Genomic DNA, 13,320 nt, shown 5'->3' on the forward strand with positions numbered 1-13,320 from the left:
ATGAATAATATTAAGACAGCGTTCTATCTTTCGTTTCTTCATTGTTGGGTTTTACTGTATAAGTTCCGAATTTGTATCAGCAGACAATCACCGTTTAATCAAACTACCAAACAACTATTTTCTTGGATGTTAGGTATAAAACTGCTAAGACGATACATAATAATTGTATTTTGATTTTATTGTTTTGCAGTTTTTCTAAAATATTAAATACCATATAACTACAAATCTATTAATTATAAAGTACCCATACAAAAATTGCAACTTTACAAGTATCTTAGTAATACTTGACTAGGTTAAAACATTTCCTATTTATTGTTCAACATTAACGCTTGCTATAACATGTATCTGTACGCTCTTGGTCGAATTGTAGACTTGACCAGGTGGAAAAGGGTACACTTTGGAGTGAGCATCGTTTTTGTTTTTACCACCGGCTGTATACTTGGAGAGTCGTATGCTAGGCATTGGTAAAAAGCCAGTACTTAAAGGCATTACATCCAGTGATATTGAATGACTGTCTACATCCTGCATGGAGACAACGCCTAATGGGTATAAATAAAGCAATTAATGTAAAACAAACTGATTTATAGTTGCATGAGGTTAAGCTTACCAGCTGATCGTCCACAAACCGCCCATAAGTTCTGATCGTTAAGCACCTCGTACATTAGATCATTATAGGGATTCTCTTGCACTTTAGTGATCTTAAGATTCATATTGCACACCGAACGCACACGACATAGCTCGTTCGGTTCCAATTGAGCCTGCACTTTAAAAAGTGTCGTATAATCCACAAGATCGAAAGCGCAACCAAAATTGCGCCACACTTTTGGTTGCGCTTCGTGAGCATATTTGATGACAAAATGAACCTTAACAATGGGCAGTTCTTGCTCCGTTTTCAAGGGCTCCACTTGTATTTCATATAGATAGGTTACGGTGAGTGGTTTGTATATATTCTGTAATAAAGGATAAGTTAAGTATAAGTTATTCATTTATACTTGGTGGTAAACATTCTCAAATAGTAGTAAGAAAGCACTTTACCGATCAAATAAAATCGACGAGTACTGCTTGGCGTCAGAAGATAGTAAACATAGTATGATTAAAATATTAACTTACAATTGGCTCCGGTGAGGGTGGATTCATATCTATCAGTCGTACGCCTGGAACATCACACTTAACCTTCGCGTCTTGTAGGAAAAGATTTGCATCCAGACCCTTCATGATGACTTGCAAAAACTTTTGTGTGCCACATGTATGCAAGCGACACGAGGCCTCCATAGCCGGCTTAAATTCTATAGGTATTTGCAATTCAGTCCTCGACCAGGGACAACAGAGACTTATGTAATGCTCATGATGTTTGGTGCCTTTGCGACCAGGCATGTCAGTAAGCACTTGCAAAGGTATATTTCTCTCTTCGAAAGACTTGAATTCCAAGAGTGGCACCTGCAACAATGTCCCAAAAGTGGCGTCGTCGTCAAATTCTGGATTTTTCTTATCTAGTGCACTACGTATACGTAGATTTTTGGAACACTTTAGTGTTATTTTGGCATCGGGCGGAAATATAAAACTACCCCCCGCCACCTTAAGAGTAATAGGTTGAATTATGCCCGCAACAAGTGTTTTAAAATCGAGTACCGCAGTAGCTGGCTTTGTACAAATTTCAAACGATGGCGTATAGGGCAATTGCTCCGATAAGAACTCCAAAGAAGACATTATGATGCAAATCTAAAAAGCCAAACATTATAACAATGTACGAGTATGTATGTTTCAAATAGGGGTGACTTAAATCCACTTACCTGTTCGAACTGCCATCTTCCCACACGAGTGGCTTTCGCCTTTAGCTCAATAGTATTAGGTCCTGGTTGCAAAATTACATTCTCCGCTTGCACGAAGTTAGTAAAATCGGCTTGAACGCTTGGCAAAAGTTTGCGCTTGGTGCTATTTGTGCGACGAACTGGTTGACTTTTCTTAGGTGTTTCACATGCTACTGACGCAGAAGCCAGTGTGTTGTCCTGTTTGTAGCTCAGCTGCAAGGATGCATTTATATACGACAAGCTCGACTTTGCTAATAACGTCGTTTTGGAAAGGGGCACATCCTGCAGTGAAGCTTGTGCTGGCTCCGTTTGTATCTCATAGCACAATTTAATGCTTTCAGCCAGAATTTCACGCGGGTATAAGCTTTCAACCTTTAGCTGGAGCATCACAAAGTCATCTTGTATGATGGGCTTCTTATTTAACACCTCAATGTCCAATATCCGAAAATGATCCTCAAGCACGCAATAATTGGCATTCTCCATCGATGGCTGCGCCGAAAGAGTGGTTTTAAGAGTTTTCAAGGACTTAAGGAATTCGTCGAAATAAAATGTGCGAACCAGAATCTCCAGTTCGGCGCAGCAGGATATAGAACTGCATATCTTGGTATAGGCAAGCGAATCCCCCATTTTACGATAGCAATTAGCCAACTCTAAAAGCGTCTGTGAGCTTAGAGAGTGCCAGTTTTCAGCTTTAAGTTCACGCAGCAGATCCGTAAAGAAACCCACTGCCTTATGTGGCTCATTCAAAGCGCAATAAAAGTTTCCCAAATCTAAGCCAGCTAAACGGGCGAATCGCAATTGGGACACATGTTTGTAGGTGCTTATGGCCAGCTCCGCCAGTTCCAAGTACAGTTTTTTAAATGCCTCATTTGAGCCCAATGCCTCTTTAAGTTGTTCCGCAGCAGATTTCTTTGGCTTGCGATTCGGCGAACGTTCACGAAGCTGTGGCGTAGCATTTAAAAACTGTTGCTGTTGATCCGCTGGGACGTCTCCAATAGCCGATGATAGTTGTACGACTATGTGCAGTTGCTCCGATGTTGGCTTACAACCGGGCAAAAGACCGCATAGTTTGCCAAGGGCGTATAATTTGTCCTTTGCCAAGTTCCATATAGGCGCACAATGCTGAAAGCAGGTAACTTCATTGCGTGGATCCATGGCCAGTTCACACATCTGTAAGACTTCCAAGGCGCACACGAACTCCCAGCACCATAAAGCACCCTCCTGGCAGTCCAGCTTAATAAACTCCACTTCGCGCAGCGTTGAGAATAGAAAATTTAACAGACGTTTCGCTATCTCGGGTATATCATTGCATTGATAGAGCAAATGCGCCTGTCGCTCAAACAAATAATTGCGAAACTCCAATATGGAAATCCCTCCTTCTTCTCTTATTTTATTGCGGACCTCAAACTTGTCGGCTCGAGATAGGCAAATACCATGGAATGATCGAAGAGGCATCTGAAAGTATGTTAACCATTTCTGTTTATCGCTAAAACCAGTGTGTGTTATGAATTGTGAGAACATGGCATCCAATTCATCGTATTGTATGAGGGCTTCAGTGGGTAACTCAAGCTTTTCATAAACTAGCGCCAAATCCTCTTGCATGAAGAAATACTGACGAAAGTCCCAACCATCATGATTACGCTTTTCCCGTTTGCTACGTATGAGTTCCTGGTATTGGGCTATATTACGATTGTAGCTGGTAAGCATGAGAAATCTTTAAACGAATATGAGACCAATAAAGATAAGTTAATGTTGACATGTGCGTATGTATGTATCTGACACTGACCTGATGCGTTGCAATAAACAACGAAAAGACTCCGTGCTCTTTTGCTCAAATTTTGCGGGACTGAGGACAGAAATACAGCGATCATCGTTTTTACTACAAAAATCAAGCCGTATTTTGTCCAATACTGTTGTACGTGGCAGTATGTTTTTAGTCTTGCGCATATCCAGAGTTTCCACCAAAAGAATCATCCAATCCGAAACTCCGTAAGAGGTCAGGAGTTTCAACCAAGCATGGATTTCTTCCCTTATAGTAGCTTTATAGCTATCAAACTAACAAAAAACATAAATTAAGCAAAATTGACAATTCCAAAAAAACACTTGCATACATTGCATTCTGTTACGAAGATATAAAGTATAGGATGCTCCAGGATGCTCCATTCGCCTTGCTTATACTTCTCAAGTGCCTTGATGTCGAACTGCTGTGTTTGTGCATCCAAACGTACATGTTTAGTGGGACGGTGGAATGTTCGCCGCCACTCACAGGTGTCTAATGGAATGGCATTCAATATCTGCGCCTCGAGAGAACGAAAAAGTGGACAAGACCCAGAATCTGAAAAGCAAAAGATCCTTTTTGAATCCAATGTTCGACGTGTAACCCTTTTACTACTCACAAGAAATTATTGGCTTTATTTGCATTTTTGCGTTATTGTTTACATTTACTTCCCAAATTTCTCTAAATGCTAATGTAAATGTTGTTGTCGTTTGTGGGGCTGGTGGGCGTTGGAGATGAGAATTGTTGCGTGTATGTGACTTTCTCACGAATACAACAAGTCACGTCTAAGCTGCGATATGATATAAAAAGTAACAGGTGAGTAAACAGCGCTCTGTATGCAAAATATTTAAATAAAAATAATTGGCAATTAATAATGACTAAGTTTTTCTTTAATACGATCAACTAGATGATATTTAAATGCAATTCTTTCTAATACTGAAAAATGTTTAAAAAATATGAGTTATACTTTCAGGCGGTTGTTGGACAAACATGATACGTTGGTATTTAACACTGCTATTTAGCGGTCACAGCTGACACGGTTCATCTCTAGCAACCGCAGTTGATTAGAAAAGAACAACATTGGCTTAGGTTTAGTTAAACGCAGAGATTATGGAGAGTATATTTGGGCGCGATCATGAGGGATACGTGGGTCGAGAGGAGCATACTGTATGTTGTTAAAACGCCTACACCTGTCTATTTCATTAAATGGTGCTGTTAAAAATCTAATTACATATGTTCTTATTTTAAAACACCTGCCAACGCAGCGAAAGTTAGAGACACTAAACTCTGAGGATGATATCAGTGAGCTGCCACCCATGATGGAGGAACTGAGCGTGGTTGACGGGGTGCGACCGAATCCTGGAGGACCATTTTCAGCGCTTATCTCTTCCATGTGGCCACAAGATATATTGGCCAAGCTCGAACAGGAAGCGGAGGCGGCGACAGTAGCTGAAGAGAGCAATAAATTGACAGCATTCGATGAGTTTGGGTTTCGTATAGAAGTAGACGAAACCAAGCAAAGCCCAAGTAAACTAGTAAACGTTCCCTTCGTGGAGGATGAGCAGCATAGACTGGAATGGATCGCGCACTTGGAGTTCTCACACAATAAAAAGGCCACTGAATTGACGTGGGATCATGTGGACGTTGTACTGCCGCGCACGGAAAAATTACGCAATATGGTAAGAGATGGCATTCCACATTCGTTCCGTGCACAAATGTGGATGCGGCTCTCTGGAGCACTGGCTAAGAAAAAGAAGAGCGAGACGAGCTATGAGGATATAGTAAAGGGTATGTATGGTCAATACATATGTATATCATGAAAATTGTTGTATTTTTTGTTTAAAGCTTCCAGTAATGACCAGTTAATGACCTCAAAACAAATTGAAAAAGATCTCTTGCGCATACTGCCCACAAATGCCTGCTTTAGCAGTCCAAATGGTACGGGTATACCACGACTACGACGCATCCTGCGCGGTATTGCTTGGCTCTTTCCCGATATTGGCTATTGTCAAGGCACAGGAGTAATTGGCGCCTGCCTGTTGCTTTTCATGGAGGAGGAGAACGCTTTCTGGATGATGGCGACCATTGTAGAGGATTTATTACCCGCTTCATACTACAGCTCTACGCTAGTGGGCATTCAGGCAGATCAACGAGTAATGCAAACCCTAATAGCAAACTATTTGTCCAGCATAGATGGATTGCTGAAGAAACATGACATAGAATTGTCTCTAATAACTCTGCACTGGTTTCTCACACTTTTCGCCAACGTGGTGCACATGAAAATTCTGGTTCGTATCTGGGACTGGTTTTTCTATGAGGGTTCCATAGTGCTCTTTCAATTGACGATGGGCATGCTAAGGAGAAAAGAAGGGGACCTGAAACTTTTGGAAAATTCCGCGGAAATATTTAATTCCCTTTCCGATATACCCGGCGAAGTTGATGATGTTGAGTTGTTGTTCCAACAGTCCATAGAAGTTGGAGGCTCGCTTAGCCAAACTGTCATTGATACACATAGACGACGACATTTGGCCTATCTTATGGCCGAAGCGGATCAAGAACCACAAACGGGCAATCCCGAAAACGCGCTCAATTTACCAAAGCAAAAATTAGCACGACGCCAAGTACGCAAAAGCAAGTCCATACTAGAAGCTTTTCTTTTCCGAAGTGATGGCGAAGCAGATGATCTGAAGAATAAAAACATACGCCAGACGGAAATTCTGGTTGATTTAAGGGAGGCCATTCTTAAAGTAGCTCGTCATTTCATTACAATTGAGCCCAAATTGGCAGCACACATTCAACTGACAGCTAACTACAGCACAGAATCGCATGCCAAGGATCATGAGAACTTTATCAATGTGGCAAGGACACGCAAACGGCGGGCCAAGGCTTTGCATGACTTTGAGCGGCACGAGGATGACGAATTGGGCTTTCGACGCAACGATATCATCACAATAATAAGTCAAAAAGACGAACACTGTTGGGTCGGCGAGCTAAATGGTTTAAGAGGCTGGTTTCCTGCCAAGTTTGTGGAACTGTTAGATGAACGAAGCAAATTGTATACATCAGCTGGTGATGATGCCATATCTGAAACGGTTACGGATTTGGTGCGTGGCACACTGGCGCCTGCTATCAAAGCATTCCTGGAGCATGGCATGAAAAGGCCCTCATTTTTGGGGGGACCCATCCATCCGTGGCTGTTCATCGAAGAGGCTGCTACGCGCGAAGTGGAAAAGGATTTCGAGTCGGTCTACAGCCGTCTTGTGCTTTGCAAGACCTACCGGTTGGATGAAGACGGCAAGGTACTCACCCCTGAAGAGCTTCTCTATCGCTGCGTGCAGGCTATCAATCAAACGCATGACGATGCGCATGCACAAATGGATGTGAAGTTGCGATCACTTATTTGCCTGGGACTCAATGAACAGGTGTTGCATTTATGGTTGGAGGTTTTGTGCGCCTGTCAAGAAGTCGTACAAAAGTGGTACTACACTTGGAGTTTTATCGACTCGCCGGGCTGGGTGCAAATTAAATGTGAACTGCGCATTCTCTCACAGTTTGCCTTTAACTTAAATCCCGATTGGGAGTTGCCTCCAAGGCGAGGAAAAGAATCACAACCACTGAAGGATGGTGTGCGCGATATGTTGGTCAAGCATCATCTGTTCTCATGGGATTTGTGAGTCAACGAGCAACTGCGATAGCATCAATTTTTTTTAGTATTATGAGTAAAGCTGATCGTTTGCATAGTTTTTGTGTACATACAGTCACAATGTACCAATTCCTCATTCCATTTGTTTTTATCAAATTAAGCTTCAGACCTATTTATGTCATTGTCTTATATTTATATTTTAGCGTGTAAGTAAAATGTCCCCTTTTATTGTACCAATTTCCACTCACATATTTATGTATGTATCACGCTTTGATTTTCTTGTGCAATATTTTTTTGTTTGTTTTCTAACGCAAAACTTAAGTGCTTTCGGTCCTTTAAACTAACTTAATGGACCCTTGTTATTGCTAGCTACTTCTTAATGTCACTCTATATAGCTTCTAGTAGATCAAATTAAAAAGAAATCTTGTATACAAATATCGAATAGCTATTACGTGTACAGGTATACATATATAGATATTTAATTGTCTAAAATGCATTTCATTTAACATATAAAAAACATGTATTCATATTATGTAAAAAGTATTCGCTGTTTTTTAATTTGTTTCGAAAATAATTGTTCGACTTTGTTTTAGATATGGGTTTATATCAAATACAAATTTGAAAATCAGCTGAGTTTTACAATAGTTGAGACTTATGCTTACATACAAATCATTTATCTTACAATACAAATACCAAAATCCAACTAGTTGCAGACAAGTCCCAAGTAGTCATCCATTAATGTTCCTATGGCAAACTGGAGAAGGAATATAATATACATGTATGTATATTCGCGTCATTTATGTATATGTATACTTACGATGCCTGTTGCGTCCACACGGGTACCCACAATTTTAAGGCGAATCTTGTCTTCACCCGAGATGACAACATCCTCATCTTTAGATTTGTAGCAAGGAGGATTTCCATTCGGACAGAATTGCATGTCAGCCGGTATGGACTGTCCAATATAAAAATTAACCATTAGCATATACATATGTATGTATGGTCAAATAGCATCTACTTACATGATGTGATATAAAACATGATAGTGGGCCTATTTCTGCGAACATTCCCACTTTATTTATCTGCTTGACTACGGCGTCCAGCACCTCTCCCTTGAATGGCCGGAAGACAATAGCCTTATATTTAACTGGATATACAACAAACCCTTGCCCGGGTTGTATTACACCAGAACCGATTTGGTCTATTGTAGTGACAGCAATAACAAAACCATATTTCCCGGTACAGGTGCCTTCCACTTCCGAGTATAGCTTCTGCTTCACAGTTTCAAGAAGCTGCGGACCGAAATACCGCGGATGCAGCATTATGTCGTGCTCAAGTGAAATCTGTTAAAATGCCTTTATATCATACACTTTTACACAAATATCCAGCCAACTTACATGATAAAACATTATTGTCTACCGGTCTTTATCCTTCCGTAAATAAATAAGCTAGGGAACATCAAGAAATAGTCCTCGTCCGCATTGATGCTTTACAAATAAACGTCTGGCAACGTCTATCGTACAAATGTTAACCAACACTATCAGCAAATGAACCTTATAATTACTGTACTTACCAACACTGTCTCTAGCAGCAGACGCGCTTGCAAAAAATTGTACGTCTTTTACTTTTGCTAATACCGCGCTAAAAATAAGTTTTCCGAAAGTGTAAGAACTTGGTAAAACATTTAGGAATACCCTCTTGCTTAAAATTGAAAAGCACAATTTGAAATATAATCACTACTTAAACGTAGCCAATTGGCAAAAGTTTTTGCCGTTGCTGCACACGCGTTTGCCGCAGTCCCTGCCGCGCCGCTTTGTTATTTTGGCGCCCGAATTTTCGCCGCTTGTTCCACGACGCTCACAAGTGATTTGTGTGTAATTTTAATTTGCGACGGCAGCCAAAATGGTGGACCGTAGTGACAATGGTAACTACCAAGCATTTTTAAATTAGTTTTATGCCATTATACTAACCGAGAAAACACTATGCAAGCAGCGGAATCTTTTGACGATGCCGTCGAGGAACGCGTCATTAATGAGGAGTATAAGATTTGGAAGAAAAATACTCCATTTCTTTATGATCTAGTAATGACGCATGCATTGGAATGGCCATCGTTGACTGCACAGTGGCTGCCAGATGTGACCAAGCAAGATGGCAAAGATTATTCCGTGCACCGTCTTATATTGGGCACACATACCTCCGACGAGCAGAATCATCTGCTAATTGCCAGTGTACAGCTGCCTAGCGAAGATGCGCAATTTGATGGTTCGCACTATGACAATGAAAAGGGAGAATTTGGTGGTTTCGGCTCTGTGTGTGGCAAAATTGAAATTGAGATCAAAATTAATCACGAGGGCGAAGTAAATCGTGCTCGATACATGCCTCAGAATGCATGTGTTATAGCAACCAAGACGCCGTCGAGCGATGTTCTAGTTTTCGACTATACTAAGCATCCGAGCAAGCCGGAGCCCTCGGGTGAATGCCAACCCGACTTGCGATTACGTGGCCACCAAAAGGAGGGCTACGGTCTGTCTTGGAATCCCAACTTGAATGGTGAGTGCCGTCAAATGTTAGTATATAATCAAAATTGTCATTAAACCTTCTCACATATACAGGTTATTTGCTCTCTGCTTCTGACGATCATACCATCTGCTTGTGGGATATTAATGCCACTCCCAAGGAGCATCGCGTAATCGATGCGAAGAATATTTTTACTGGACACACTGCCGTTGTTGAGGATGTTGCCTGGCATTTGCTACATGAATCTCTCTTCGGTTCGGTGGCCGATGATCAGAAACTTATGATTTGGGATACGCGCAACAACAACACTTCTAAGCCATCGCATACTGTCGATGCACACACGGCTGAAGTCAATTGCTTGAGTTTCAATCCGTACTCTGAGTTTATTCTCGCAACTGGGTCAGCCGACAAGACAGTCGCTTTGTGGGATTTGCGCAATCTAAAGCTTAAACTGCATTCCTTTGAGTCCCACAAGGATGAGATTTTCCAAGTGCAATGGTCGCCCCATAACGAAACTATTTTGGCCTCTTCGGGTACCGATCGTCGTTTGCATGTATGGGACTTGTCCAAAATTGGCGAGGAACAGAGTTCTGAGGATGCGGAAGATGGCCCCCCGGAGTTGCTTTTTATACACGGCGGGCACACCGCTAAGATCAGTGATTTCTCGTGGAACCCTAATGAACCTTGGATCATTTGTTCTGTGTCAGAAGACAACATTATGCAAGTGTGGCAGATGGCAGAGAATGTTTACAATGATGAGGAGCCTGAAATACCCGCATCCGATTTGGAAACCAATGCCGCCTAAAATGTCAGTTCAAACGTTAAAGTAACTCCTCAATAGATAAAAGTGCTAACCGTGTAATTGTTTTGGAAAATGTAGAAGACGGGAAATTGGGCTAGCGCCTTCATTCTAATTTATATAATTTAAACATAATTAAGTTCATATCTGTCAGCTACATAATATATTCCATGAATCTTTTAATTAAAATCCTCGGGAAATGCCGAAACGGAAACTACTTTCAAAGTGCAGTGACGAGTATTTTATTTCAGTGGTTTACTCGTTACTTTTGCTTAATATCGAATACTTGTAACTAGTTTTTGGGTTTTTTTTAGTACTTATTTGCAAAACAGCTGACATACTTGCATAATTCAATAATGTTGCAGGTTTGTGTGCGATTCGTTTTGCTGGACATATTATTGGGACTAATCAACTAAAATTGTTTTATTTAGCTATGGAAAACGTTGCGCGGCTCACAACTTGCCCCAGCCGTTCGCGCATTTTCAGCCCTAAGCGCAACATCTGCGCCGGGTAAAGTTGATGTGGAACCCATTCCGGCATCAGAACTCGACAAACTATACAGCAAGTTGGAAATAGAGCTGCGGGGCGTTGATCCGGCCGTGCTGAAGAGCTACACGTGGTTCGCCAATACTGCTGCGGGGCATTTGGGTATTGAGACGGGCAAATGGTAAGCTCTCTGGTCGTTTGAAATTATTTCTGGAAAACTAAAGCAATGATTTCTATAGCTGGGCACCGCGTAAGGCACATCATGACCGCTTGACTCTGCTGAAGTCTGTGCACATCTATAAGAAACATCGCGCCCAGTATGAGGTGCGCACATATTTCTATTACTTAACCTACCACAAATTGACGGGCTCAACAATGGACACTTTTCTGGAATACATTGAGCGTAACCTGCCCGAAGGCGTAGCGTTGCAAGCCTCTAAAACGGAACTGCAGCAGATACCAGAACACTTGAGCAAGCCTCCAGAACAAGTGTAGCATTTTTTTAGATGGAGACATGTGTATGTCCACATATATGTATGATCGATCTATATTCGAGATTTTATTGTGGTTTAAATCTCGTTGTAGCTACCAATGATAAGCAACTGTCAATAGCATAGTAGCGATTAGGTAAACAGTAATCAGCGGAATACGTAGCCATATTATTCGAAAATATAAGCATAAATGTGTACTTATTCTATTGATAACTAATACCAATTGCTGGGCTTGCGGACCCCATTAGCATTAAAAACAATCAAATAAAACTGAAACAATAGCTCCTATCTTTAGACCACCCACTTGAAGTGCACCCGAGAACCGGTGCACTTGTCCATTACAAAATACATCCACAAAAAAGTTAACGATTCAGTCGTGTGCCTCCGCTCAGCCGTAACGCAATTTTCTTAAAATGAATTTGAAATTTCTTATAGTTCTTTTGGTTTTTGCCATTACCTCGAGTCAGGCGAGTTTTGAAAGTCAAATAATTGACTTTTTAGAGGAGTTACGTATGCGTATGTGCCACCCCATTCCGAATTTGGGCATGCCTGCCTTGGATCCTTTCCAAATACCAGAACACCATGAAATTGCTGTGGATAATAAATATTTTGTGGAGTAGGTAGAAAATACATATTGGAAATACATATGTTATAAGCAACATTTTTAGTTTTATCGGCTCGATCGACGACTTCTTCCTCCATGGACTTTCCGATTTTAAAATTAATGATCTAAACATCTATACTGTTCCGCTTCGACGAAGCACCATTAACGTGACCTTCCCGTTGACTTGGTTCCAAACTTTATATTCCGCCAAAGGATCACTAGCCTATATTGTTAATCTTGCAGGAGACGGCAATGCAGAGTAAGCGTTATGAATCCGATGTACCTATGGGAAGATTAATAGATTTTTTTCTTATCACAGAGCTTCAATAACTGACTTTACTTTCTCCTTTTCTTGGATACTAAAATCTGGCATTCATTTAGGCATTAGAGGTCTACAAATTGAAATGTATTTAGGCGGATTGAATGTGGATTTTCAGAATTTGCTTGAAGAGGAAAGAATCAACGAATTTATTCATGCTCTAATTAATGAGCTGGGCGTAGAGTTGCTGGATGATATATGGACATACGAGCAAGATGTTGTAGTCGCATGGGTAGAAACGGTAAAAGATTCAACATTTATAATAGACTTAATACTTAATTACCTGGTTAAATCCACAGCGAATCAATAACTTTATCGGGCAGTACACCCTGGCGGACATTATTAAAATAATAGCTGGAGGAGGTGGTGAAGGTGGAGAAAGCAAACCTATATTTGATGGGGTGGAGCCAGATTGTAAGCTTTCTGAAGACTGAGTTTGAACTAGAAGCATTTCATCGAACCTAAAGCCTTAAATTAACAATTTCGATTATAGTATGTGTATGTACATAACCTTATTATATGTATGTCAATGATAATTACGACCACCTACATTTTATTACGCTCACACGGGGGGCTAATCTATCAGCATTGGCTGAGTCCCATAAAAATAGAATTTTTGATAAGCTAATCGGAAATAAGTGGTTTTGATATCATAGTTATTTTTTTATTTTAACGCCATACTTCGTCAATATGTACATCGATATGTATGTATGTACATGCATTATATGTGCTTATGTACATACCAAGTACGTGCTACTACTTATTCGGAACGAACAATGCACAAACAAGTTGACACCCTTTATGTTCTTGGGCTTAAAAACATCGGCTGTATCGCAAAAGGTAGATTTGCAGGCACCAAAAATTGATTCAGATTGG

The 13,320-nt window shown here is 40.8% G+C and overlaps 6 protein-coding genes across 7 annotated transcripts; 4 read left to right on the forward strand and 2 right to left on the reverse strand.

Moving 5' to 3' along the window:
• Positions 1 to 240: 240 nt before the first annotated feature.
• On the reverse strand, positions 241 to 4,299 carry LOC115625169 (trafficking protein particle complex subunit 10). Its single transcript, XM_030520109.1, has 7 exons — positions 4,205 to 4,299; positions 3,920 to 4,143; positions 3,595 to 3,863; positions 1,791 to 3,522; positions 1,111 to 1,719; positions 608 to 950; positions 241 to 539 (listed from the first exon to the last, which is right to left on the reverse strand). Exons 1-7 carry the CDS (start codon positions 4,227 to 4,229, stop codon positions 310 to 312), a joined length of 3,432 nt encoding a protein of 1,143 aa, XP_030375969.1. The 5' UTR covers positions 4,230 to 4,299; the 3' UTR covers positions 241 to 309.
• A 363-nt stretch (positions 4,300 to 4,662) lies between these two features.
• LOC115625569 (small G protein signaling modulator 3 homolog) lies at positions 4,663 to 7,621 on the forward strand. The gene is made up of 3 exons (XM_030520666.1): positions 4,663 to 4,752; positions 4,851 to 5,373; positions 5,431 to 7,621. Exons 1-3 carry the CDS (start codon positions 4,696 to 4,698, stop codon positions 7,257 to 7,259), a joined length of 2,409 nt encoding a protein of 802 aa, XP_030376526.1. The 5' UTR covers positions 4,663 to 4,695; the 3' UTR covers positions 7,260 to 7,621.
• A 190-nt stretch (positions 7,622 to 7,811) lies between these two features.
• LOC115625572 (DNA-directed RNA polymerase II subunit RPB7) lies at positions 7,812 to 8,741 on the reverse strand. Its single transcript, XM_030520670.1, has 4 exons — positions 8,626 to 8,741; positions 8,251 to 8,571; positions 8,046 to 8,183; positions 7,812 to 7,982 (listed from the first exon to the last, which is right to left on the reverse strand). Exons 1-4 carry the CDS (start codon positions 8,635 to 8,637, stop codon positions 7,932 to 7,934), a joined length of 522 nt encoding a protein of 173 aa, XP_030376530.1. The 5' UTR covers positions 8,638 to 8,741; the 3' UTR covers positions 7,812 to 7,931.
• A 110-nt stretch (positions 8,742 to 8,851) lies between these two features.
• LOC115625571 (probable histone-binding protein Caf1) lies at positions 8,852 to 10,761 on the forward strand. Of its 2 annotated transcripts, none has more exons than XM_030520668.1 (3): positions 8,852 to 9,152; positions 9,218 to 9,778; positions 9,841 to 10,761. In XM_030520668.1, exons 1-3 carry the CDS (start codon positions 9,131 to 9,133, stop codon positions 10,548 to 10,550), a joined length of 1,293 nt encoding a protein of 430 aa, XP_030376528.1. In that variant the 5' UTR covers positions 8,852 to 9,130; the 3' UTR covers positions 10,551 to 10,761. The 2 variants fall into 2 exon arrangements, with proteins under 2 accessions (XP_030376528.1, XP_030376529.1); XM_030520669.1 differs by having other exon boundaries at positions 9,221 to 9,778.
• A 118-nt stretch (positions 10,762 to 10,879) lies between these two features.
• Positions 10,880 to 11,809, forward strand: LOC115625573 (28S ribosomal protein S10, mitochondrial). Its single transcript, XM_030520671.1, has 3 exons — positions 10,880 to 10,909; positions 10,976 to 11,211; positions 11,270 to 11,809. Exons 1-3 carry the CDS (start codon positions 10,901 to 10,903, stop codon positions 11,523 to 11,525), a joined length of 501 nt encoding a protein of 166 aa, XP_030376531.1. The 5' UTR covers positions 10,880 to 10,900; the 3' UTR covers positions 11,526 to 11,809.
• Positions 11,810 to 11,934: 125 nt separating this feature from the next.
• LOC115625453 lies at positions 11,935 to 13,008 on the forward strand. Its single transcript, XM_030520501.1, has 4 exons — positions 11,935 to 12,137; positions 12,190 to 12,384; positions 12,445 to 12,685; positions 12,744 to 13,008. Exons 1-4 carry the CDS (start codon positions 11,935 to 11,937, stop codon positions 12,876 to 12,878), a joined length of 774 nt encoding a protein of 257 aa, XP_030376361.1. The 3' UTR covers positions 12,879 to 13,008.
• Positions 13,009 to 13,320: the final 312 nt, after the last annotated feature.

The sequence above is a fragment of the Scaptodrosophila lebanonensis genome, unplaced genomic scaffold (assembly GCF_003285725.1).
Source record: "Scaptodrosophila lebanonensis strain 11010-0011.00,11010-0021.00 unplaced genomic scaffold, SlebRS2 tig00000072-arrow-pilon, whole genome shotgun sequence".
In the NCBI taxonomy this organism is placed as follows: Eukaryota; Metazoa; Arthropoda; class Insecta; order Diptera; family Drosophilidae; genus Scaptodrosophila; species Scaptodrosophila lebanonensis.